Source organism: Lepisosteus platostomus, chromosome 3 (genome assembly GCF_059453375.1).
Source record: "Lepisosteus platostomus isolate fLepPlt1 chromosome 3, fLepPlt1.hap1, whole genome shotgun sequence".
In the NCBI taxonomy this organism is placed as follows: domain Eukaryota; kingdom Metazoa; phylum Chordata; class Actinopteri; order Semionotiformes; family Lepisosteidae; genus Lepisosteus; species Lepisosteus platostomus.
The window spans coordinates 34,265,442-34,290,396 of NC_142613.1; the positions used below are offsets into that span (position 1 = coordinate 34,265,442).

The 24,955-nt window shown below is 38.7% G+C and overlaps 1 protein-coding gene across 2 annotated transcripts; it reads right to left on the bottom strand.

Annotated features, from left to right (window-relative positions):
• tmem214 (transmembrane protein 214) lies at positions 1-24,893 on the bottom strand. Of its 2 annotated transcripts, none has more exons than XM_088625409.1 (17): positions 24,663-24,893; positions 19,720-19,922; positions 17,927-18,077; positions 16,834-16,968; positions 15,773-15,855; positions 15,003-15,108; positions 13,810-13,891; positions 13,346-13,447; positions 11,792-11,933; positions 11,446-11,537; positions 10,007-10,055; positions 6,883-6,990; positions 6,250-6,367; positions 5,234-5,330; positions 3,371-3,539; positions 1,772-1,923; positions 1-1,541 (listed from the first exon to the last, which is right to left on the bottom strand). In XM_088625409.1, the coding sequence occupies exons 1-17, from the start codon at positions 24,700-24,702 to the stop codon at positions 1,415-1,417; spliced, it is 1,956 nt and encodes a 651-aa protein (XP_088481535.1). In that variant the 5' UTR covers positions 24,703-24,893; the 3' UTR covers positions 1-1,414. The 2 variants fall into 2 exon arrangements, with proteins under 2 accessions (XP_088481535.1, XP_088481534.1); XM_088625408.1 differs by lacking the exon at positions 24,663-24,893 and adding an exon at positions 24,008-24,319.
• Between the last annotated feature and the right edge of the window lie 62 nt (positions 24,894-24,955).

The following is a 24,955-nucleotide window of genomic DNA, read 5'->3' on the forward strand; positions in this document are numbered from 1 at the left end:
TTAAAAGGTAGATCAGATAGACTTTATTTCAACACGCACACACACAAGATTCTCAAGTGAAGTACTGCATGAGACTCTTTCATTTAAAAAAAAAATTCTGTACATGGAATAGAAACCCAACTACTTTGAGGATACAGACAGCTGTGGTATCAAACCTCAGTTTCTGCACTGAGCATAAACAAAACTTGATTTTGGTCATTCTATGCCATTCTACTTTATGGAGAGCCCAAGACAAAGCTTACAAGGTTAAGTGAAAGCATAATTACAACTGTACTTTCATAGCCTTCACTCTGTAAACATCTTATTCTGCTCCGCTGAAGATATACTTCAGGTGTAAGACTTATTTTCTCAACTGACAAGACAGTAGTAATCAGGAACAGCACTGTTATATCAAAACACTATCAAAGACCTAATAATACGTGAATAGTGTTAAGAATTTGCACATAAACACAGACCAGATACTTTTAAAAATTGTTTTTTCAGTTTAGGGATGGTAAGGCAAGATTAAAAAAAATGTATAATTACTCAATTGTAAACATCAGCTTTATGCTAAAAATAAATGCAGAATTTAGTACTTAACATTCTAAAATGTCTCTTGACTTTTAATATTTTCAATAGCACTAGCTGGCTAGTCTCTGGTATGCTTCTGATGAGCTAAAATATTTGATTTTTTTCAATTAATTAGGGCAATTACCCTACTAAAAATGACCTGATGTTGAAATATTTTACAGAAAGCAGCAGTAGTAATCACAATATTAAAACAGTCCAGTGCCTTTCCCCATTGATATCTCATCTTTACTCTGGGTACAGATTTAAAAAAAATATACAATAAAGTTAAGGAAGTGAACTTTAATCGGGTTTAAATTAAGTTAATATCACCTTCCAAAACGGCCCTGCAAGAGGCTTTAAAATTCATTCTCATGTAACAATAGAAATTAAACACAAACTAAAATTACCCCAAAAAATACTAAGTCTGTGTTAACTTGAGGTCTTAAGAAGTAGTTGTTTTTCACTGAACCTTTACTTTAACTTTTGTTATCCAGATGTGTAATCAGACATGGTCAGCTGAAACCGTGTAGATAATAAATGGCAAAGCTGATGCATTTTTCAAAGGAAAGCCAGCCACTAAAATCCATCTTTCCCCGTTTGGCAATTTTCCACGAAATAACACTGCCCAACAATTAAAATCCTGAATATCACTTAAAAAAAATGTATACCTCAAAGTGACCAAACCATAGGTACAAAATGAGTCGGATACAAAATTCCATGCGGTTTGACAAAAATCTTTGTATTTGTTTGCACCTAAGTGGAAAGTCTTTCTCTGAGCAATCATTAAAAAGCACTGGTGGTTTCTGTTCCCGGTGGGGAGGACAAAAGGAACTCAGTCTCTGGGGTTCAGGGTCACAGACACTTCTTACTGTCTTGACATTATTGCAAATGCCCAGTTTTTAACAGCAAGAGTTGTGTTCTGCACATAAGTCCAGGTGGAATTAGAAATGGATATTAAATGGTTTTGAATGCAGGGCATGGAAACTTCCCCACTGCAAAAAAAAAAAGAAAAAACAATGATTAATAAATGGCAAATCTTTTATTTCCTATTGCTTTTTAGATTTTAGAATAATTGATTAAAAAAACATGTAACCGCAGAAACTGCTAGACAGTTGTGTAGCACATCAGTGAATATCTGTATATAGTTTATCACTGATGCTGTTCAATTAATTCTGCATGGTGCATATATGAAAACACTTTGGAAGGAATAAACAGATCTTACTTGCAAGATTCTACAAACTTTTGCCAGCTAAGCTCCAATGAAGTCTTCACATACACCATAGCTGGCTGTAGGTAGTTCTGATGGATGAATAACAGCAACTCCTTCAAATATTCAATGAACTGAAATACGTTATCCGGGATGTTGGCACTGAGCTAGATTTGGAAGACAAAAAACATAGCCGGCATGGGAAACAGAAACTTGATAAAGAATACTATACTGTACATCATGACAGACAAATTTTCTTAAAATCAGTGAGCATCTTGGTTAACTCTTTTGATTTTTAGGATTTCCCATAAGTCAATATTGTATAAAAAATGTACAAAGAAACAGATACTTTACAGATCCAAAATTTTGGTAACCCTTTACTTCAGATATAAAATGTTTACCCTTCTTTAAGGCTGATTACTACTGATGTGACAGTTATAAAACTCATGCCACTAGGTGGCATGCCAAAGGTGAGTAAAACTTACCTTTTCTCAGTAATACCAAATACTACATTCTAACACCTTTTACACATTTTCTATCCAAAAACACACATACCAGCATGCCTGTCATAAAGAAGGCATGAATTTGTTCGAAGTGAGTATTTTGGGAGTTGCAAAAATTCTCGAAAGTAATTTATGCAGGAGTTACCCTGTTGTGAAAATTTGGTATTGCAATTTTTATTACAACTACTCAATCTAGAGCTGCAATATTTTTAAGGCTCGTGAATAGAGACAGCACAAGGAGCATGGGGGCCTGCAGACATTCTCCATCAAAATGCCCACTTGACAAAACCATCCATCTGATGACCTGCTGCAAGCTCCACAGTGCATACAGGAGAGTCAGAGCCTTTTTTCCAGTCAGCTCTTTCTCACCAGCATCAGTGAATGCTTGCAGATGTTCGAGGTCACTGGTTCAATTAAAGGGGAACTGCAGTCCCAATTTCTCAAACTGGTTCATAAATCTCAGGAACAAGATACTGTATATTCATCGATGCTATAGAAATATTTGATGAATTTCAAATTAAGCACAAGAGCGTGAACTTTATGAAAGCACTGCAAGTCACCATGTTGTCGCAAACTCGTAGTCACTATAATAATAAATGCAATCTACTTATTTGCTCATACTGTACATCACAGGTCATGGAGCAGACATTTCACTGCAGAAATCTTCCGGTGTGATCTGCATGTTGTGAGCAACATTTCTATTGGATTTAAAGAGACGTATTCAGAAGCCTGTTTCTTTACAATGTAGTAAGGCTACAGCTTATCACTGGTAGTTTTGTTGCCTCGTTCTGAATCACAGAACACGCTGCTGTGTGTACCTGGAATTTTTTACTGTGTACATTTTTCTTTTATTGTGTTCTGAAATGCACAATGCTGATTTTTTCTAACCCAGAAATATAAAAACAGCACTGCAGTTCTCCTTTAAAACTGAGGAGACCCTGACTGACTAATGCCTTCCCAGTATTGTAGTGCTCGATCAACTGTGCATTATCGCTTCCAAGAATCCAAGTGACAGTGGCCTAGGATCATGACCAGTGATGCTGAGACCACAGGGCTCAGCTTAGCTGAGTGAGTAAGGGTAACCACACTGAACTTGAAACTCCCATCTTACCCATTCGATAAACCTAGGAGCATTTTCTTGAATCCACGTGATCTGAACGGAACACTGCTCTACAATGAAGGCAGATGATGTCTTTGTCTTTTCCCAAGCAACTTCCAGGAAAGGACCCAGCGTAGTTACTGCCTGAGAATAGTAGTGTGGTGCATTGGTCTCCACCCAACTACAAAAAGAAGAGAATAAATTCCATGTTGGAATTAAAATGGCACACTGACACTCACAGAACAAGTCTATTGCAAGATGTGAAAAAACACTGAAATATACAAACTATTTACAGGGAAGATAACAGTGGGAATATGTAAAACTGACTGGCAGACCACCTTTCTCTGAGCTATTCATTCACAATATGAACCCTGCAGAGGTCTTTCAAATTCAACACTATAAATTAACAGTGCTTATATGTTAAATGCATAATATGCACATATACAGAAATGAAGATTTGTTCTAGTGGGAATACGCCAGAGGGAAAATTTCAGTTGTTTGTATTGCATGGCTGAGGTGATGACTTTGCACTAATTGTTACAAGCATAGAACAGACTTTGTAAATACCGTAGATTAAATATGGAAAACAAAAAGTCGATTCAGGGGCATTTCAGAGAAGGAATTAAAAAAACTGTTTGCATTAGGCCCTGGGTTCAACTGCATGCTGCCTACATCAACTGGCATCCCAAAATTGTCCCTCCGTTCCCATGGCTGCATCCTGTCCAGGGTACAGCCCTGCCTTGAGCTCTTTACTTCCAAGATGGGCTCTAGGTTGTTGTTACCCTCACTATGTATGTGACTGTCCATTATATCAACTTTGGGGGAAAAAAACATCTGGACAAAATCACACAATCTAAGGCCACAACTGTGGAACTTCACTCAGTGCTAGTGAGCAGACACTAAAATAAATATGAAGCAGATTTGGAGACAGACTTTTTCTCTGGCTGAAGTTCTGGCTATGACAACTGAACCAAAGTACAGTCAACTACCCCTTTACCAGGGGGTAGTTTAATTATGTTGAGGAAATTGGTGTGGGTCCTTTCAGTCGGATTACTTAAAAATAAGAGTTCAGCTTCCATTTTATGGAATTTACTTCTACTAATATCTACATTACTGTATTTGTGTTAATGTGGTTTACACATTCTTCTTTAAAACAGACACTGCACTATCCTATGTATAGAAAGGAGGTTAACTCTTAAATAAGTTCTCCAGTATTTAAGTGTTTCGCAGACCAAAAAACATACAGACCAGGTTAAAATGAAACCGGACAGAGAAACTAGAAAAATATTAAAGATATGAAAGATATAGGTTAAAGAAAATTGATGTATACGATCATGTTTTTACCCGTTTTACCTGTTTAACAGTGGTAAATGCTAAAGAGACCAGTAGGTGGCACTCTTCCCTCTGCTCCAGAGTTTCCAAAACAAGTATTGTAACTGTAGACACTGTGTGCTATAGGAGAGTCTGTCCACTAAATAAGTCGAAACTGTGGTCCTGCAGTGTCCTTGGTAAAGTCAATGTTGCACGTATACAGCCTGCCCTAACTGCTAAAGCAATTTCACAGTTGTCTTAATCTGCAGCATCGTGGATCTGCTGGCAGAGAATAGCTGCCATTTAAGTTGGTGTCACAATTCAGTGAAGGATGAAGCAAGTCCCCAGCTATGCATTCTGGGATCATTAGGAGTGAAAACCATTACATAAGTTAATCAGCAATAATTTCTCAGTTTGTCTGTGATTTTGTTCTATCTAGGTCTCTACTCACCACCCATTACCCAGAAAAATGAGAGCTGCATATATTTTCAGGTTAAGCAAATAACTCCTACAGTGTCCTTCACTGAATTTCTGAGCACCTTGTAAGGTAGCTTTGCTACTAACCTGTATCCCTCCTGAGAATAATGAGAGATCTTACTCCAGGCCTGCTCAGACACTGACATCATTCCTGACTGCTGCAGGACATGTGCACAGGAAGAGGCTGGAATTTAAAATGTCAAAAGGTAAGAACATACACAACACAATCTCTTTTTAAAGCGTAAGGATCCTATTGTACACTTTTACAAAGGCAATAACCATAATGAGATTGAATAGCTTATTATTTACAGGTAAAAATGGTTCTGTGAACTACAGTTGAGGTCAGAATGTTATGGAATATATGGCCTTGAAGGCACAATGCATTTTAACTAGACCGAGTTAAGATCATTCTGCAGTATGCCTGAAAATAAATTACAGAAACTCATTTTCCAAGAAAAAGTCATTGCTATTGCTATACCACTCTTCATGAGTTAGTTTGCGTCTATGTCTCGAGAATGAAGTTTTCAATGGAAATAATCTCAAGGATGAAAATCCATCAATGTAGAGGACTGACTAGTCTGGGGCAGAATGGTTCAAAGCCTGCTGAAAAAGTCAGACACTGTAGAAACTGCTTAAAACCAAGGTGACAGCAGTGCTCTCTATTTGAATTTGAAATAATTCTGGGACTCGGACGTTAAGCCAAAGCACCCATTTGCAGGCATAAATGTACTTTTTTTTCCTCTGTGCCGGGCAGAGTGGCACATCACGTTCAGCTTTCTGAAGAGATTTGTGAAGCTAAAAGACGGCACTTATTCCGCAAAACATGCAAACAAATATTCTACCCTCCACTTAAAAAAAAAGGGACAAAAAAGGATGCCTTGATTGCTGTTACAGACCACAGACAGCACTGACAAAATAGCAGTTCAATAAAAAAAAATACAAATATTAAAATACTAAGGTTGCATTTTTAATTCAATCTTGTTCTAAACTATTTGTAGAGATTTAGCCAACCAAGTCAAGTCTAATAAATCGTGGGTGCCACCCCACTACACTGAAACCACTAGCAGAGTCTTTTGAATTCAAAGGAAAGAAAAAGGACTTGCCTTTGAAAGAGCCGTGTGATCTCACGTCGTGGACGACGAAACCAGACGCAAACACCACCAGGGCCAGAAGCAGGCGAGACCAAGGAAAACCATGACCCTTCATTTTCAGCTGCAGGCGCTGAGTGGAGCAGAGGGAAAATGTCCGCCAAGTCTTTAGATGGAGACTAAGCACTGACTTCGCCACACATTTAAAAGGCCGCAAAGTGAGTGTAAATGCTGAATTCCCTTCAATTCCGATAACTTTCAAAAGAATACTGCCGTTTCAGAACTAGGTGCCGTCTGCAGACGGTGATTTTGACAAAGGGAATTTATGTCTGGAACGTCCAGAAAGAATAATGAAAATTCAAGATGTTTACGAAGGCAAAGGTCTGTTTAGTTTAGTTCTGGGAAGGTAGTCACTCAGGCGAAGACGGGTAAAAAATACTTTCAAGTAGTAAATTTAAAGGACAGTTTATGCCACAGAGATCACAAATCAGAGATGGCAAGAGAAGGTGTGTTGTCACAGTCATGGAGCCCAAAGAGAGCCTGACTCGTGCAATGCAAAGAAGGCCACTAACGGCTCACCTCAGTGCATAGCGGCTATGAAGACTATGGAGCCAGAGCCCTGGAAAGAGGAGATGCAGGTATTCTTACATTGCACAGAGAACTGCAGTCTTTCAAATCTTGTGAATTTGCAGATGTCCTCATTTCGTCATTGGTCACCTTGAAAGACTGCACGGTTTCCTGAAGAGATTTCTGAAGCTGAAAAACAAGACAGAATTGCATTAATGGGAAAATAATTGGCTCGTCCTACCCTCTACTTAAAAAAAAAAGGCAGGAGAAAAAATGTTTATATTGCAGTATATACATTTATATACACACTCCTATATTGATATGTATATTTTGGGATAATGACTGAGCTCATACTTATTATGTTTAGGTCAAAGGCAGTATGATGATGCTGCAGAGGTAGTGTAATTATGAAAAATAGCCACAGGCTCCTAATCCATATCTATGAAGGCCCGAAATTACTGTGATAATCGGGAATACATCGGGTATTCTGGGGAAATTACAGAAATATGCAGAATCTGCCATTATTCAAGAATTTAGTGGACCCTGATACAGCAATGTAAACAAGCCCATCCCACTACTCTCATCTGAAAATAAATGTATGGTATTATTATATTCTGTATTAATGGACAGAGAACAAGACCTTGACCTCAAGTCTGTATTAGGAGCTAATCTTACATTCACACACCCAGCGCATAAAACCTCACACATAATACCAGGGCTCAGTGCAGCATGTCACAGAAGTGATGGCTCCTCCTTGAAACCTTGACAGTGCAGATCTATGCCATGTTGAAAAACAATCACTGGGCACTGTGCATTTCACTGCTTTCTAGGGAACTGGAGCTCAACAAAGCACAGTGCTCCTGTCCTGTTCTGTTTTTAGCACTTTAAGCCTATTTTTAAGGGATTCACACACCATGAGCAAATAAGGATTTTGTTTTTTCAGAAATGCAATCTGACTGTCAAAGAGAAACTCCGCTTCTGCCACAGCTATAGTGCCTTGCAAAAGTGTTCACACCCTTCTGATGGTGTCCCATTTTGTGAAGTTACAGGATAAAACAATACATACCATTGTTTCCAACTTGGTATTTTATCAAGATATGAAAGCTCAAACTAAAGACTTCAAGGCAAGAGAAGTCACATGTCAGCAAACGCAAAAACAGATTGAAATGCATGTATTCAGAGCTATGAAATTAAAATTTGGTAAAAGCAAATTCTCTGCTCTGAGAGTTTTGCAAAGTCTAAACAAAATAAAAAGAAAAAAATGGAAAGTGCTGAAAAGGATTGTACTTTCATTTTTTATTACTTTTGCTTTAGAATAAAAGGACAAAATCTTAAGAACAAATGAGAGGCAACCATTCAGCCCATCTGGGTTTTTAAATAGTAGGTAATTGATTTGAGAATCTTACAAAGCTGCTTCTTGAAGAAAGACAAGGTATCAGCTGGGAAACTTGTTCCATACACCCACTACACTTAAGGTAAAGAAATGCCTTGTATTCTGAGGAAAACCTTTTGTTTCTAGAATAGTTCATATCTTCTACCTTAAACCTTCAAGTTTCTACTCAAGGATCAATTCAGAATCTCTAGTGTACTTTTACTTCTCCCACTTATAAAATATTTTAGATTATGTGATATCACATAAAATGTATCAGCAACGTGCATAAATTAATTGAATAAAAGTCATTAAAGGGCTATATCACTCAACAGCTAGAATCAGATGGGGAAAAAAAGGATAGCTTTATTTTAAGTTTGTAATTTGTAATATCAGTGTTCACTGCTATTTTTCTTGTAGTGTGGAATTTTCCAGTAGAAAGCTGCCTGCTTGGGTGAAACACTACCCAGAGCTCAATTAAAAGTGCACTCCCAGGAACAGCCACAGGAGGGCTTATTTTACATTAAGCAGGCCATGCCACACTCTGTACCACATGTCCTAAGGGTATCTTTACAAAAAGGCAGGTAAAATATTAAAGTGGGGAAAACCCTCAAACAAAACAAAAAAACTCTAGGCATGTCTGTCAATCAAGAAGCCAGTAGAAAAAAGAAGAGTCTCAGAGATCTGTTATTTACAAAGATAATGTATACAATGGGGGTATGCCGTTTTCGATGGAAAGTGGAAGAGAAAGGGAGTGGGGTGTGTCAGTTTAAAAATGAACTACACCGCTGCAGACACTACAGAGGAAAAATCGTAACTTAAACCCTTTGCTGAAAGGACAATGTACACAGCTGCAGTGTTTGAGATTCTTCTACTGTGAAATGTTGCCATTTTGAAACAAGATAAGATTTTATTGTCCCCCGAGGGAAATTTTTTATGGACACACAGCACTCCTGTACATTTAAATAGAATGCAAACAAGAATAAAGAAGAAAAGAAAAACATTGCACATTATTACAAAAAATAAGAAAAACATTGTACATCACTCTATTGCACATGTACAGTATAACACATAACATGTAACATTTATAACACATCACAAAACATATTGCACTCAAGTGGGTTGTAAGAGCCAAAATTATGTTTATCCTTGACATTTGCGTTGAAAGCTTTAATGGATAGTAGAACAAAGGAAAATTTGTATCTGACTTACGTTTGGGATCCCTAAAACGTTTGCCAGAAGGAATAGGTTGATATTCAGAGTTGAGGATGTGGGAAGGATCCGATATAATTTTTCTTGCCTATTTGATTATGGATTTTTCAAAGATTGTCTGCAAGGAGGGATGGTGTTTCACTCCCATGACCTTCAAAGCTGTCTGGATGAGGTGGGTAACTTGAGATTTTAAATGAACTGATAGATTACTAAACCACACTGAAATACCGTATCGATAATGCTCTCAATTACAGCACGGTAAAAGAGTAGCATTACTTCCTGTCGAACCCCAAACACTTAGTCTTCGCAGGAAATATAAGCGCTGCTGAATTTTGGAGCAAACTCTCTCAATATGAGTAGTCCAGCACAGGTTACTGTCTACGTGTACACCTAAGTACTTATATGAATCAACCTGAGTGATAAATTCGTTGTGGATTACTACCTGTGAGTGATCACCAACTGCTCTGGGATCAAAAACTATTGCTTTTGTTTTTTTAACATTCAGAATTAGGCTATCGTTGTCACACCATTGCTCAAACCTTTGGATTTCTGACATGTACACAGATGAGCTGCTACCTCTATGCATCAGCTCATGTAGTTCTATATGTAGTGAATCTGACTTACTTTTGGCGGTAAAGTATTCCAAGACTGAAGCAGATTATTCAGTAGAAGGCTGACAAACGGGGGGGGAAAAAAAGCTGAATTAGTCAACAGCATGAAGCATTCATTACACAAATAGAATATCTAGAACCTAATGCTATGGAGCTTTGGCTACTCCATTTCACAGAAAATTAAATTTTTGGGGAGGAGGTAAGGAATTTTTTCCCTCCTTTGTGTTTGATGTCCTTTATTTAAGGGATGATAAACAGCCACATGACTTTGTTGTGCCACAAAAACCCAACCCAACCCCTAGGGCCATTTTGCTAGATTAGGACACTAACAGTAATGAAAAATCTCTCCACACTATTCCTTGAAAACAGAATACTATAACACACAATTAGTTGTACTTGGGGATAAAGTTATCTTTGTGTGGATGCAGGAAAGTGACAAACTAATATTGACAAACACGCCTAAATATGCACCATGGCCTTTTATTAAAATGTCACATGCATACACTTCAGACAAATCACAAGGCAGTTACACAACTAAAACATTTAAGTCAACCATAAATTTGTTTTGCAATTCCTTTTCTGAAAGAGATAAACAGATTCATTCCTTTACAGTTTGTGGATGTACACTGAGCATCATAAGAAACGCATCACCTTACCGCAACCACTTCACAAAGTTTCCTGGCGTCAACAGTGAAAGTCAGAGGCTAGTAGCATGAGTCACCACAGATGGTAGCAATAAAAGCAACACATGCATTGCAACAGGCAGCAGATGGATAAGGACATGTGTGCTCACCGGTGGTGACCTTAATTTGGGACTAGTATGCTCAACAGGGTTCATGTCTAGTGAGTAGGGTATGCACAATTTAACAGTACAAATATTATTTTGCAAGAAAGGCATTGTAACAATAGCAGCATGAAGACATGCACTGCCCTGCTGTAATAGTGTCACATCAGGAGAATCCCTCAGGAAAGGAAACAAGTGGGGTTGCAGAACCCTTTCTAACAGTCACTCAAGTGCATTGTGGTCCACCATGCATGATCAATTAACCAATAGGATTCTAAAAACAGGGAGGCACAGTGGAGCAGTGATTAGCATTGTTGCCTATCAGTGCTGGGACCCTTTGTTCAATTCTGAATTTGGGGTGCTGTCTGTGAGGGGTCTGCATGTTCTCCCCATGATCACATTGATTTTTGCTCCGAATTCTTCCCACAGTTCAAAGACGTACTGGCAGATAAAATAACTTCTGAGAAAACTGGCCCTGGCGTGAGTGTGTGCCTGTATGTATGCTGTGATGGACAGGCATTCCTCTTTGAATCCATTTAATTATATAAAATGAATTGATGGATTCTAAAAACATTTAAATCAAGATGCAAAATCCACAGGCTTTATTCTTCTAAAAACATACATGCTTAAACAGAAGCCTAGCTTAAGTTTAGAGAAAGATTCCTTACCTAGATTGTGAAAGATGCTTTGTGTACAACTGCCTCCAGACACTGAGGCTCTGAGGATCCAGTGATAAACACTCTGTGAGACTCTTCAGGAGCTAAAAAAAGAACTTTATTGAATGCAGCACTGGACTTTTTTTTGTCAAGATTGACCTTCAACAAAATATGTCAAGATTCCCAGTTTTTGAGAACTGTCTTACTTGCCGACAGTGAATGTCAAATAGATATCAGGAATCTAAATGACACGCTGTTCCCACTTCCTGACTATCTTCTCCGCAAAGACGAGACTTTGAAAAAGGGTTCACAAACCACAAATACTTCATCAGAAAAGAAAGCGGGTTCAGTGACTTACCTCTTTTTTCATGTCTTCAGGGCAGTGAGGGGTAGCCCTGGAGAGGAAGGATGGGAAGTAGGTGTGTAAGGTACACTCTGGTTTGGCTCCATAGGCTAGAACTTTCAACCTTGGGTACAGGCGTCGTAGCTGGTCCTGTAGACTGACATGGAAAATATCCACTTTACGAATGGTCAAATCAGCATTTCTTCTCTCTCCAACTGGTTGCTTAAAACAAGTAGTGAATGTGTAGGATTCCGATATTTAAGTAATACTATAAAGTCATCAAGTTAGAATATGATATTAAAAGGTATAAAAAGAACAGCAAAAAGATTTACAGTAGTTTAAGTAAAGAATACTGGGGCCTCCTGATTGGCTAAACTAGAGACTGCAAGGTCAGCTCTGTGCTGCAGGTTCAAGCCTGGTCATATCACTAGTTGACTGCATCTTGGTATTGGCATCCCTATGCAGAGGTACACAACTGGCTGATCACCACAGAGAGAGGACAGTTGGTCAATCAGGGCTCTCAGTGATGCAGGGACCACTGCAGCCTCCCAGGTGCGATCAGTAAGGGACATGCCTCACCTCCAGTCAGCATATAGTGATGTGGTAATAGACTCAAAGGTGTGCAGGACAGAGGAGGTGGCCTACAAACACATCCTCATTTTCCCATGTGCAGTCATGGGCTTTGTCACTCAGAGCCAAGATGTGAAAAAACACTTGGCTATTCCTCAACAAGCTAGAAAGGTGATGATTCTAAATCTAAATTACTTAAAAGATGACATCAGTATTTTTCTTGTAGAATGAGCAAAACCTATGTATAATAACTATTTGTCATAAGTTAACAAATCTCGTACTTAAACAGTAGAATGTGGATCACTTAAGAGGCACAACACTCAGAAGGATGGATTCATACATAACATTAGGAACGAAAACATAGCTCCAAGTGAGTTTGCTTGTCCAGCATTTGTTCCAGAAGACTGACTTCTAACTAGACTACTGCCACATTGGTAACACATCATGGTAAACTTACCAAAATGATTGGTACACTTACCATGGTTTACTGTGGTTTCCTCTGGTGTCACTATGCTTTACTACACTTGAAAGTGGGAATGCAAGTTTACTACAGTGCATCAATAATAATTGCTTACACTTATATAGCGCTTTTCTGGACACTCCACTCAAAGCGCTTTACAGGTAATGGGGACTCCCCTCCTCCAATGTGCAGCATTCACCTGGATGTAATGAAGTAATGAAACCAATTCATAGATGGGGATTATTAGGAGGCCGTGATTGGTAAGGGGCAATGGGAAATTTGGCCAGGATGCCTGGGCTACACCCCTACTCTTCGAAAAACTCCCTGGGATTTTTAATGACCATGGTTTTATGTGTGCTCACACCTGCTTAGATTCAGCTAACTATAAATTCAACTATAAATGTGCAAACACTCTATAATAAATTTACCATGGTAGATGGTCATAAGGACCAGACACCAGCTCAATGGTTATTAATCTGTGGGTATGTTTCACTGAACATCTGGTACAGAAAATTATTTTTCCTCCTTCCCTCTATTACCTGGGTATCAGTGCATTTTTGGGCATAAAGGCAAAATCCAGCAGAGGGAAAAATTCTTTTGGTCCCATTATTCCAAAGCCTTTGGTTAAGTTGGCATGCAACCTAAAAAAAAAGATTGGAAGAATAATTTTAGATTTCAACATACAGTATTGTGAAACACAGCAACAGATATGATCCAAGCATTTTAGACTATAGTTCATATTACTTTAAAGCAAAAATACTCCTTAAAAATCTACATGAACTTTGTATTTACTTTAAAGTACTAACAAACTGCTAGAATTGAAACCTAGCATCCAACATGCTCAGATAATTATATTTGCAACCTCTGACAAAGAGGAAAAGAAAGCTTACTACTCTTGCTCTTATTAGAAAAGTTGAAATGTTATTTTCGCCATTTCAATTTCAATGCAAAAGCCTTGATCCAATTCCAACAACGTTAAAGTACATGATAAAAAAGTGCTCACATTAGAAGTCTTTCCAGGTAACCAATAGCAAAAGATGAAAGTGCTTTAACACCAAGAACTGGAAGCATGATGCCAAGCCACACTGAGGGGAAGAGAGGCAGAAAACACAATCACAATACATACTGTAGAACTCAGATTGCAGGCAGCATGTCTGGTATTTTGAAACAAGTTACCCTATTCTAAAACATAGTGAGTTACCGAGCAATTACTTCATAAACAGGTTCTTACACTATGTCCTTACTGGAGGAAACTTGTTTAAAAATAAAATCTACCAATTCACAGCATTAAACCTGCTTGGCCTCTAAACTTTTTTTTTCTCCGTATACAGCTAATGTCCATTGAGTCTGGGAAGATGGATTATAAACAAACTATTAAACGGATTATAGAATTTCATTACTTTGTTCTATATCTGAAATTGTGCTTAGATTTAAAATGACAGAGAGGGATCCTTTGTGTGAGGGAGTTGAACATTCAAACAGTGCAAAGCTGTAAAAAAAGGGTATCAATCAATTAGGGCCACTTCTTGGTTATAATGTTTTTAAGTTCATACTTCTAAAGTGAGGCAGACTCAGAATGACTAGAAAATAGCCAAAGCTGTTTGTTGGAGAATGAATATTGAATGTTGGAGCTGTTATGTGAGAGAATATATATAGTTCAACCCCCCTGAAGCTGTGAAACAATTCACTTTAAAAATCTTGAGTAACCAGATTAGAGAGCCAACAACAATGAGGTTCGACTCTGAGCAATGAAAGGCTTTTGAATACAATGAACTTTTACCTGCTTTGCTAAGCAGACCGTGACCTTTCACCAAATGGCATTGATTCTCACAAACAGAGAGAAACCTGCAGCTGTCAAGGCAGCTTTAAATTTATCTGCTTGGGTTTTGGAGGCTAAAATAAAATAACTTCATATTTATAGATATGTTATGTATACACTATATGTCTACATTCCGCTTTATAGCCTCTTTAAAGGACCTTAAAATGTTTTTTTTCAGTGTGGTAAAGGAAAACACCAGTAAAACTCCCTTTTGTCACCTTCTAAATATCAGATCCTGTGACTTGAACAGCAGTGCAAGATGAAAGTCCTTTTTTTATGCCGGGCGTTAGGTGCACCTTGAATTTTGCACAGATTCATCACCTAGTAGAACTTTATTCCCTTGTCCTTGAGGAGAGGAAGGAGAAGACGCCACTTACCTTTGAGTCCTTCAGTAAGGTCTGTGAAGCCGCACTGCCCCAAAGCCCACATGATAGCGAGGCACTTCACTGGTCTGTTCTGGTGGGATCGTAACAGCTCCAAATGCTGCAAGAAGCAAGAAGGAGGGGAAGACTGCTTTCAATGACCGACACAAACAAGTAAAAACGAGACTTGTTCATCGCCATTACATGACATATTTAAAACCATACGGATACTAGCTGCAATGTAAATCTGAGAACATTTCAATGGCTTGAGAGCATAAGGTGTGATTCCAGTTTCTTACTTTATATAATAATAAAACTAATTTGAATTAGTGATACATTAGGCTTGCACTGCATGTTAAAGAGGAATGATTGTATATACAAAGGTAATGGATATAAAATATTAAATTGCAAAACCTGTCTTCAGGTGCCTAGATCTGACAGACCCATTGTGGGATCTGACCATATGGAGAATCAGAGTTTGATTCAACACCTTTGTTGCCATCACTGGAAAAATGAATAAGAACAAGGATGAACTTCAGATCTAAGTTATTACATGAGCAGATACAAGATGCTATAAAGCCCACCGATAAAATAACCGGGTTCGTGTAGAGACGTAATTGTTTCTGCATTACATACCATTGTTGAGAACTATAGCAGTGTAACACTCCCAAATAAAATGTATAGGCGAAAGCCATCCAGACTAAACACTAAAATACTTAAAGTATTTTATTTATTCTTTCCTTCCTTGCTCAGAAAATAGAGTAGCAACCCTTGCCAGTACTCACATCAGGCAAATTTAAAGTTGCAATTTTGGGTTTGTCCAGCATTATGGCTTGAATGCACACTCTGTAGCCATGCAGCGGTTCACCTGTAAAGACACAAGGTATTTAACGTCAGTGCACATACAAGTCAGAAATAAAGAGCAAGGAGAAACCAAGGCTGCCTTGCCTGCTATCTCTTTCCCTACATTAACAAAATGGGTGCTAGAATTAAAAAGTTTCAGAGAAAGCTTGTGGTATTTCTGTCCATTATTCTTCATGTGAGACAAACCGATATACTGTAGTTGCAGTACTTGAACCAATATTTCCAGGCAAAACCCTCCTGATGTCAAATTTTACAACCTGGAGGATCAGTTACATCAGTTAACCGACCAAAGGACCCTACTGATTATTCAAAAGTAGCCAGGTGCTACAGGGATTGTGCCAAGTAGTCTCATCTGTGGGACTGTGGGCTCCTGCTGACACAAACTTTGGCACACATTTTAGAAATGCAACGCAACTACAAGTCCTCAGTTTGAGAATATCTTGGGAGACTGATGGGTCTTTATGCCGTTCAAGAGCAGGGAAGATATATGGGGAAGACTAGATGAACAGTACAGTACAATGGTGATAGTAACTTAAGTAACAAAAGGAGGGGAAAATGTTTTTGCTGATCACATCCTGGTTACACTACCCAAACCCTTACTCCGAAAACCTAAAACAATGAGCACAGCTACAGGTGTTTGCCTAGCTGCTAAGAGGCAAGCAAACATGAATGGTAAAGGGGGTTTTCTGGTGGTTTATACTGATTAACTTCATGATAAACCATTCAATTACTCAACAGCCATTGAACACTGCATTTTTGGTCTGTTAAGTGAATAGTGTTTTCGGGTTAAAAGACTAGAATAATGGGTCTGTAGAATGTAGGCCTCTAAAAAGACTTGGAAGTACGAGTTAAAGATAAACTGGTTTACAGGTGCTGTTTATTAATAAATCTTTGTTTTGACCTAGTTTGATTTTGTCCTTGACTGCTCCCTACAGTTTGTAATAATACTTTAACAATGCAACTTCAATAAGGCTGTGCTCACCTGATGACCTGTCCATCTCCCGCAACATAGTGTAGATGCAGTGATCAAAGAAGTCCTGCAGTGAATCAGAGCACTTTCCCAGTAAGACCTTAATGACATGTTTCAGCTCTTTGCTTGCCAAGCTATAAGGGTAATCTATCCAGGGAAAAAAAAAACAATTATAAAGGTTAAAAGACTAATGGGAATCACTGATGTCAAAACTACCTCAAGTCCATTCAGAGTATAATCTCACTGCCAAGTCCCTATACTGATATTATTATTTATAATAAGGATAAGGTTATTTACAAAATAGCCTTTTCGCCCAAAGTAACAAAACATTTGTTTTTCAGGAATTTCTTGTATTTCAGGTTCCTGGGTTCCTTCCCAGTTTTATGTAAAGTATCTCACTAAAGATAAGAGAACTACAGATGTTGATAGGTAGCCAAATGGCCTCCTCTTTTTAAAAACCCTTCTTAAATGATGTCCCAGGGGCCAATCTTCCCCATCTCCAACCAGCTGTGAAAACCACCTTTCCTATTCATCCAGCCATGTTTTTCTTAAGAGGACAGGACTTGGTATCACGTGTTTCCCCCTTAATGTTTCACTGCTTTAAAACCACAAAAATCCTCCTGTCCCCAACTTCCTCACTCCTCTCACGAATGCTTAATGCTGGCAGTCACTAGGGTGCCGATTCAGAACTCAATACTATTGGCATCCAGCTGGATAATGGAAACATACTGAGCCAATTCCTTCAGGGCCAGAAAGCCAGGAGCCATGAGCTTCCTACAGAACTCCATCTGGAGGGAACGATTTAGAGACCATACAGAGCTAGAGACTCTAAAATCATTAAGAGATGATGAAATGAAACCTGTCTGGACCTAGTCGAGGAGGGACTGAGGACAACTTTTGTGCAATTAGCATGTTTAGTTAATTATTTGGATTTTCTTTGCTTGGTTGGTTGCTTGTTTAAACAACAGGACAAGCCAAAGGAAATTAATTTTTGCATTTTTTCCCCCCACTACTGTAGCCTAAACTTACTGTAATACAGTTCAATATGATTTTTTTAATAGAGGTGCTGTGACATTCATTGAAATGTAATGGACAAGTGACTGACCATAGGGGTGGTTGCTGAGTGTGGGGTCACTCTCGGGGGCCTGCAGCTTGTAATTGAGGTAGCCGGCCAAGTCCTTGACCCACACAGAAGGGTTTTCTGGGAAGAGGTTCTGGCTCTTTTCTAGCTCCTGCTGGAGCTCTGCGACATCAAACTGCAGAAAACAGGATATGAAAATAAAGAATGTGAGCTAAAGAACCAAATGTTAAACCTTCACAATTAGTCTGCTTATGCTAAACAAGGCAGCAGAATAAGAAACTTGTTTAATAGCCATTTTCCCTTTAAAGCCTCTTTCCTTGCACTTCCTACAACATACTTATTCACCCAACACATGGAAACTGCATACTTAAAAGTTCACGGCTGCACCTAATAACACATGTATGAACGAGCTTTTAAAAGAATTTTAAAGAAAATGGTTAATACATTTCTAATGATGATCATTTGTACAGACAAGCCTGAGCTGTGAAAGTACTTCTTCAAACCATAAAAATAATGTTAGGATATCTTCTACTGGAAATAAGAGAACACAAAAGGTTTGATTTTTGTGTGGAAATGATATCAAAATTGGGTGATGCACCATAGAAGGGAAAACATTTTCTTCTAAATGCGATGCAGACACATTAAATTGGCATGCTTACCGAAGAGCACCAATTAAACAGAAATCACATAAGCATTGAGATGATTTGATTAATCAACAAGTGAGTTAACTGGCCTTAAGGCGCTTCATACCTCAGAATCAAAAACAAAACTCCAGGAACAGTCTCTCCTCACAGTGCAATAAATTCAATTCAGACAGGACTGAATTGAATTGATTAATTTTAAAATTCCAGTGCATCAAGGCTACAAAAGATGCAGGAGAGCCACTCGAATAATGAGCTGAGATTCCCAGATTTTCCTCATGAGAACTAGATGGGATTCGAGCCCTGAGAAGGATACTTTTCATTAGCCAAACCAACCTTCCCAGAATGATTCTGAGAGATGGGTGGGACCCTGAGTAACATGGAAACCCACTCAAACATGGAGAGCAAAAGCAGACTCCACACTGTGCTCCTTTTGTGCACATTCGTAATGACAAAATGACAAACATAATGAAAACAGATAAAGGGCTAAGAAGAATCACTTCTTACAATCAACCACGCATTATCAGAAAGCCACTAATTCCTGGCTAGGGTCTTAGCAAGCTACCTCCTGTCCTTGAAGCACAAGGTCCAAGGAATGACTGCATCCTGATGAAAAGCCAGTTCATTAGGATACACAGAATTTCAAGACAACCACTAGCTCAGGAAGCATATCTTCCAAATGAGGGCAGAAGCACACAGGGATGGGGAGGAATATGTAAAATCTGTAGAGAAAGTGCCCCAGGCTAGAATTGAACACGGGACCCAAGAGCTGTGAGGTAAAAGCATTAAAACTCCACGCCACTGTTCCATCACAGTTCTTCACCGCTATAAATTTGATAATGCACAGCCCAGCACGTACTGTACAGTATCAAGACAGCAGGAGCTGATGGATCCAAACTACTTGGCCTGTAGCCTGTAGAGTCTCTCCTCTAAACTAAGCAATAAAAACATTTTGCTGCAGGCAAGGAAAACAAAACCACCTTTATAAAGCAGTCATTACTTTCAAGTCATTCTTATGCACTTAGACTTAAGAAACAAAGATCTAGAGGAGGAAGAAAAGAACAGGTTCAATGACATAGCACAAGTGATTTTCCGTATCGTGTTGTACAAAATAAAAATAAAAAAACAATTTCCAATTCAACAGGCAGCTTGCACGTTAACAAAGGGTCTACTAACCGCTTTCATAGCGTCCTCCAGCGTTTTAAACTTCCCCGATTTCTGTCCTCCGTCATTCCCGGGGGATTTCTTTGTCGGTTTCCCCGAACTGGCTTTCTTCTGCTGCGGCTCTGGCGCTGGTACTGGGGGGACCTGCTCTTTATTCAGCTTCTTCCCCAGTCGCTCAAAGCCCTCGTAGATCGTCTCGGACATTTTCAGCGGGGCTGCAGTAAATTCGGAAAAACAGCAACTGTTATTACTACACAAGTCTCACCCAGGACGGGCCGCGTTAAGTACAGCACGTCCGGGGAGGCAGGCGCCACATTTCGCAAGAGATGGTTGCAAGAATTCCAAAGCAAGTGCTGCTGCCAGATTTGAAATAAAAAACGTTCTAGGTATTAAAAAAAATGTCCAGTACAAATCTTTCAAATGCCAATAAGCAGGAAATATAATTTCACCATTGTGAAAAGAGAACACTCTCTGAAACCTAACATTCCAAATTAATAAAAAAATTAATTAATTTTAAAAGTCTTGACAAAGAGCCTCTAAAGACACATTTTATATAAGAAAGTAATCCAGCAATATTACCACAGGGTATGCATTACTTCAACTGTTGCTGATTTTATAAATCACAAATATTACAAAAATTGACTTTCTAATACATACAAAGTAATCTTTTCCAAAGGCTTTTAAAATGATGGTTAACAAATAAGAACATACCATTTATCACATTCATAGAAAGTTACAGTACATGCCATAGCTGCCAGGTTCTGTAATTATCTGTGCACTATTCTGATATTTTATTTACCAGAAGCTATGCAGACTGAGTTATACTGCAATACACTGCTCAGCTCAGCAGTTATTAAGCTTTTATGACTTTCAAGTCTGAGAATGAAGAGCCAGAGGGTATGAAACACACCTGTAGGGAACTCTGAATGACGTTTTGAAAGATAAAGACTCCTCACATCTTGAGGTGACCCATTTGTCCCTTAGTGTACTAATTACAAGACAGTATTTCTGTTGTTACCCCTAAAGCAGTCTACCCTATCTTGTAAAGGAACAAGTAATAGGTTTATTCCATGCTGAAAAAAAGAAGAAAGAGAACAATGTTTCGGCCATGGAGCCTTCTTCAGGTTTTTTTCAGCATGGAATAAACCTATTACTTGTTCCTTTGCAGCCTACGCATGCTGACACAGCTACCCACCTGAACTACTACCCTATCTTGTGCCTTATTAGTGGTTTTAAGTAATTCAACAGAGATATTTTATTAGCTGGCAACATGGTTCTTAACTACAACTTGATATTTCTTTTTAAAAATAAAACAAATAATGAGCTGGTTTATATAGCACCTATATAATTATCTTAAACCACAAGTGAAATCAGTCCTGCTACTTTCTGCTACTTTCCTTTGGAGAACAACTGTTACAAAAATGCAATACAGCATTTGTCAGCTCCACAATTTCATGTTAACATCTGAAAAACTGCATTTTTAGTCCTCCCACGTGTTTTGAGAAGAGCAGACAGAACATTACAGACAAAGCAAGAAGGAAGCACAGAACAGACTTCCTGTGGGTAGAAATGAAGCTGTATATGAAAGGTCTTTGTACAACAGCACAAACATCCCCAGTTCCACAAAGAGCCCTGACATCAACAACTACCTGTAAAGCAAAGACTTTCCTGTCATAAATATCTGTAGTCTTGTCAACACAGAGATGCATTTTTATACAACAAAGCAGCTCATCTTTCGAGACATCGAGAACAGAGAAGCCTCTTGAATAGGTTCTACTTTGCCAAAACATGATGGTGAATGTTGCCCGTCAAGTTAAGAAAATGGTGTTGTGTTTTAAGACAGACACTTTTAATTAACATTCACCATCATGTTTTGGCAAAGTAGAACCTATTCAAGACGGTCACAAAAATATCTGGTCTAGGCCTAAAGCAATAGGCCTCATTACTGTCTGGAGCAACAATGAAGTGGTTTACACCTTTGGATTTTTCCAGAACGACGGCGCTACAACACTCACATTCACAAAGGACAAAAAAAAAGTATTCTTTGGGACTGCAGGATATTGTGGGTTTAAATAAGGAAGGGGCTTGCTACTAAAAGTGAAACATACATTTTCTGTGTGAATATCCCATGAACAGTAAGTGACCAGACATCTTCCATTTTTTGCTATGTAATGGATCAAATGTAGGAAATAGTTTCGTCTGGATTTCATACGGCTGCAGCTACCAGATCCATTTCACAAGAATAGTGATGTCACTGCATTTTTGAAACCATAGCAATTTGCATATTTTATTATTAGAAAAGAGTAGTATCTGTGAGGAGCTTGTATGTGCTCCCCATGTTCACAAGAGTTTCCCTCCAAGTGCTCCAGTCCAAAGACATACTGGTAGGTTAAATGGCTTCTATGAATATTCTCCCTGGTATGTGTGTGTGTGAGTCTGTCTGCCCTGCAAAGGACTGGCGTCCCATCCAGGAAGTATCCTGCCTTGCGCCTGTTGTTCATCGGGACAGACTTTGGCTTCCCTGCCACTCCGAAAGGGATAAAGCAGTTAGAAAATAGATTATTAGAAAGGAGCTCCAACTCAAAGATGCAGTAACAAAGCAAACCAGAAACTTTCAGAAATAAAGGTACTAAAAGATTGCAGAGAGCCATAAATCTAATTAAAATAAGCATTACTTGCCATGAGCTTCTTCAATTCAGAAAACAATTCCTTTTAACTTTTTTCATCACTAAATTAAACAATGCTGCATAGTTAAGTGTTATGCTTCAAAAAACCTAAACATGTATAACCCTTCCAAACAACTGTCCCCACTCTCTATTGTATATGCTTGAGGGAACAAAAATGTTTTGAATCTAATGCAAACAATATAGCCAGTGTCACTGAGACACATTTTCCTTAGTGTGAAATCCACGTTTATAAATTTGTTTATAAATTCTTAACAGATACTGAACAAAAAGCATAGATCCGCGAATGAAAATGTGCTCATTACACTACCTCATAGATTCAAAGCAAGCAAACTTCCAAAGGGGTTGTCCTCAAAGCTCTGCAGTATAAGCAAATTAACTATACCGCTTCCCTGCTCTTTTTATATGATAAAGGAACCAGTTGCTACATCATCCTCCCCCAAAACAAACCAGATGAAAAGCATTATCGGAGGCAATTAGTGACGGTATGGATTCTGTATTCAAAACACTTAAATCCTCATTACCTTCTAAGGATTTGTGTTTTGAAATCTGTTCCCTGTACGAAGTGTCTTTTGTGCACTGAAAAGGGATTACAAAATAATTGTATTTAAATTGTAGCCCAGGAGGCCGGTAAAACGTGTATTTACATGAAGACATTTCAGGCATCACAAATCTTTCTGCTCACTACCTATTTTAATGCAATTTACTTATTTCTATACAGGTAACCTGTTGTCATCACCTGTTTTCACACAGAAGCAGCTGCAGGACACAAGCCTCACTTCTGGGCGAACAATAGCTCAATTAATTGGTACATAAATTAATGTTCTTTTTTCGTCGAGCCTCCATCATGAGAAAGAATTTGACATCTGCGTCCTCCTAACGGATCATAAAGTCATTACGGCGAATGTTACACCCCCGCAATGTCTTGCTCGATTAGTGTAATTAGTGTAATACAGCTATTGAGCTGACTGACGAGCAAACTGCAAAACGCAGAGAAACATGCGGCGTCTCCGGATAAGATCATGAGCTCCGCTTTCAACATGGAGGCGCTCATTATTACCGGGTCAGGTTATCATGACGTTTCCTCAAAATGAACATCTGGTACCAACCACACGAAGTAGCCAACCTCTAACTCCTAAAAGAGGTTTCACCCTTTAGTTATCTATTTTAAAAAGACACAAAACTCGCCCAGCTTTTTGCGATTGTTTTTTGACAAACCGGGTTATTTGCCCTGCCACCCTTCAAAATGTACGAAACACTAATTTTTAATGCGATTGGATTTATTTATGCATTAGACCCTGTTAGTGGCATGTAGTACAAAATTAATTTGATCCATTACCGCTCCAGTAACATTGTATGCAATGTTTTTTTGGTATGAATATTCCCGGGGCCTATGTATGAGTTGGGGGGCAAAATAAGTTTAAACTCCAAACAATTAAAATAAATCTCGGCAGCACAACGATGTACCACACTAAATACGTGTGGACCATCCAGTCGGTTCAAAATCATGCTGCCATTTCACAGCAAACAGCTAATGGGACTGCAAAACTCGATTCAATGGGCATTTCAGATAATTCCGCTTAAGGGAGAAAAAGGAACTGTCTCTCTTCACTTACGAGCTGGGTCGATCTTGGGCATGTTAGACTCGCTCAGAGCTTTCCTTCCAGCCGATTTCTTATCAGGTTGTTTCTTTCCTGCAATGTTCGGCTTCTTGCCTTTCTTTACGACTTCCCATTTACCGACTGAACCATTATTCGCTGCCGTAGCCATCTTCGCCCTTTCCGATGTTATCCTGGACTAGAGAGACTAAACTGGCAAGCGTGTAGCTGGGGAATATCGACTTCCACCCGTAATGCCTGCGCATGAAGAGCAATAATGGGCGCTCGGCTGTCGCTGTCTGAGGATTTAAATGTCTGTTTGCCACGTCTCCTTGCCATTGTGACGTCATAATGACTGTATTCTTTCAAAATCATTCAAACGTTATTCAGTGAGAACAGCGCCCTCTACATGTTGGCTACTGCGATTTCATGTCACACACAACTCGTTTTATTGAGAAGAAACATTTTGGGAGAAAAATCAAATAATTATTTATTCATTTGTATCACTACATTTTCTCCAAATAAACTGCAAGTATTTATATATTGCGTTGACCTGTTAACCATATACCGATTTTGCAATCAGCTTTCTATAAATTAATGTTTTCACAGTGAATAATTAAGCCAACATCATGCCTAATTTTTCAGTCATGTTACCTTGCAAATAACAACGTACCTGTTCTGTACCTATCATCGCCCCACAGACTACTTCCCATTCGAAAGGATGACGAATGTATTAATTTTTCCAGTGCTCACCATATTGTACAGAAAATGAAAATGAACTGTATGTGTGCATGTATGCAATACTGCGGTTATTGGAAAAAAATGCTTCTGCTGGTCTAAATATAGAATTTCCTTTTTAGCTCATTCGTGTCTGAAAGAAAAAACGAGCATCCTGCAAAGTCAATACAGGCAGGGCCGTGTAGGAGCCGATGTGTGTGTCGCGTCTCGTCTGCTAATACCTTGTGA

Bases quoted from the DNA above. Each gene is read 5' to 3' on its own strand.
- tmem214 (XM_088625408.1), bottom strand. From the start codon at position 24,161: ATGGCTACGGCAGCGAATAATGGTTCAGTCGGTAAATGGGAAGTCGTA. The intron at 15,109-15,772 runs GTGAGTACTGGC...TGCTTCTTGCAG, and splicing joins CAACTTTAAATTTGCCTGAT to CATTTGGAGCTGTTACGATC. The intron at 5,331-6,249 runs GCAAGTCCTTTT...TTTAAATTCCAG, and splicing joins ATCACACGGCTCTTTCAAAG to CCTCTTCCTGTGCACATGTC.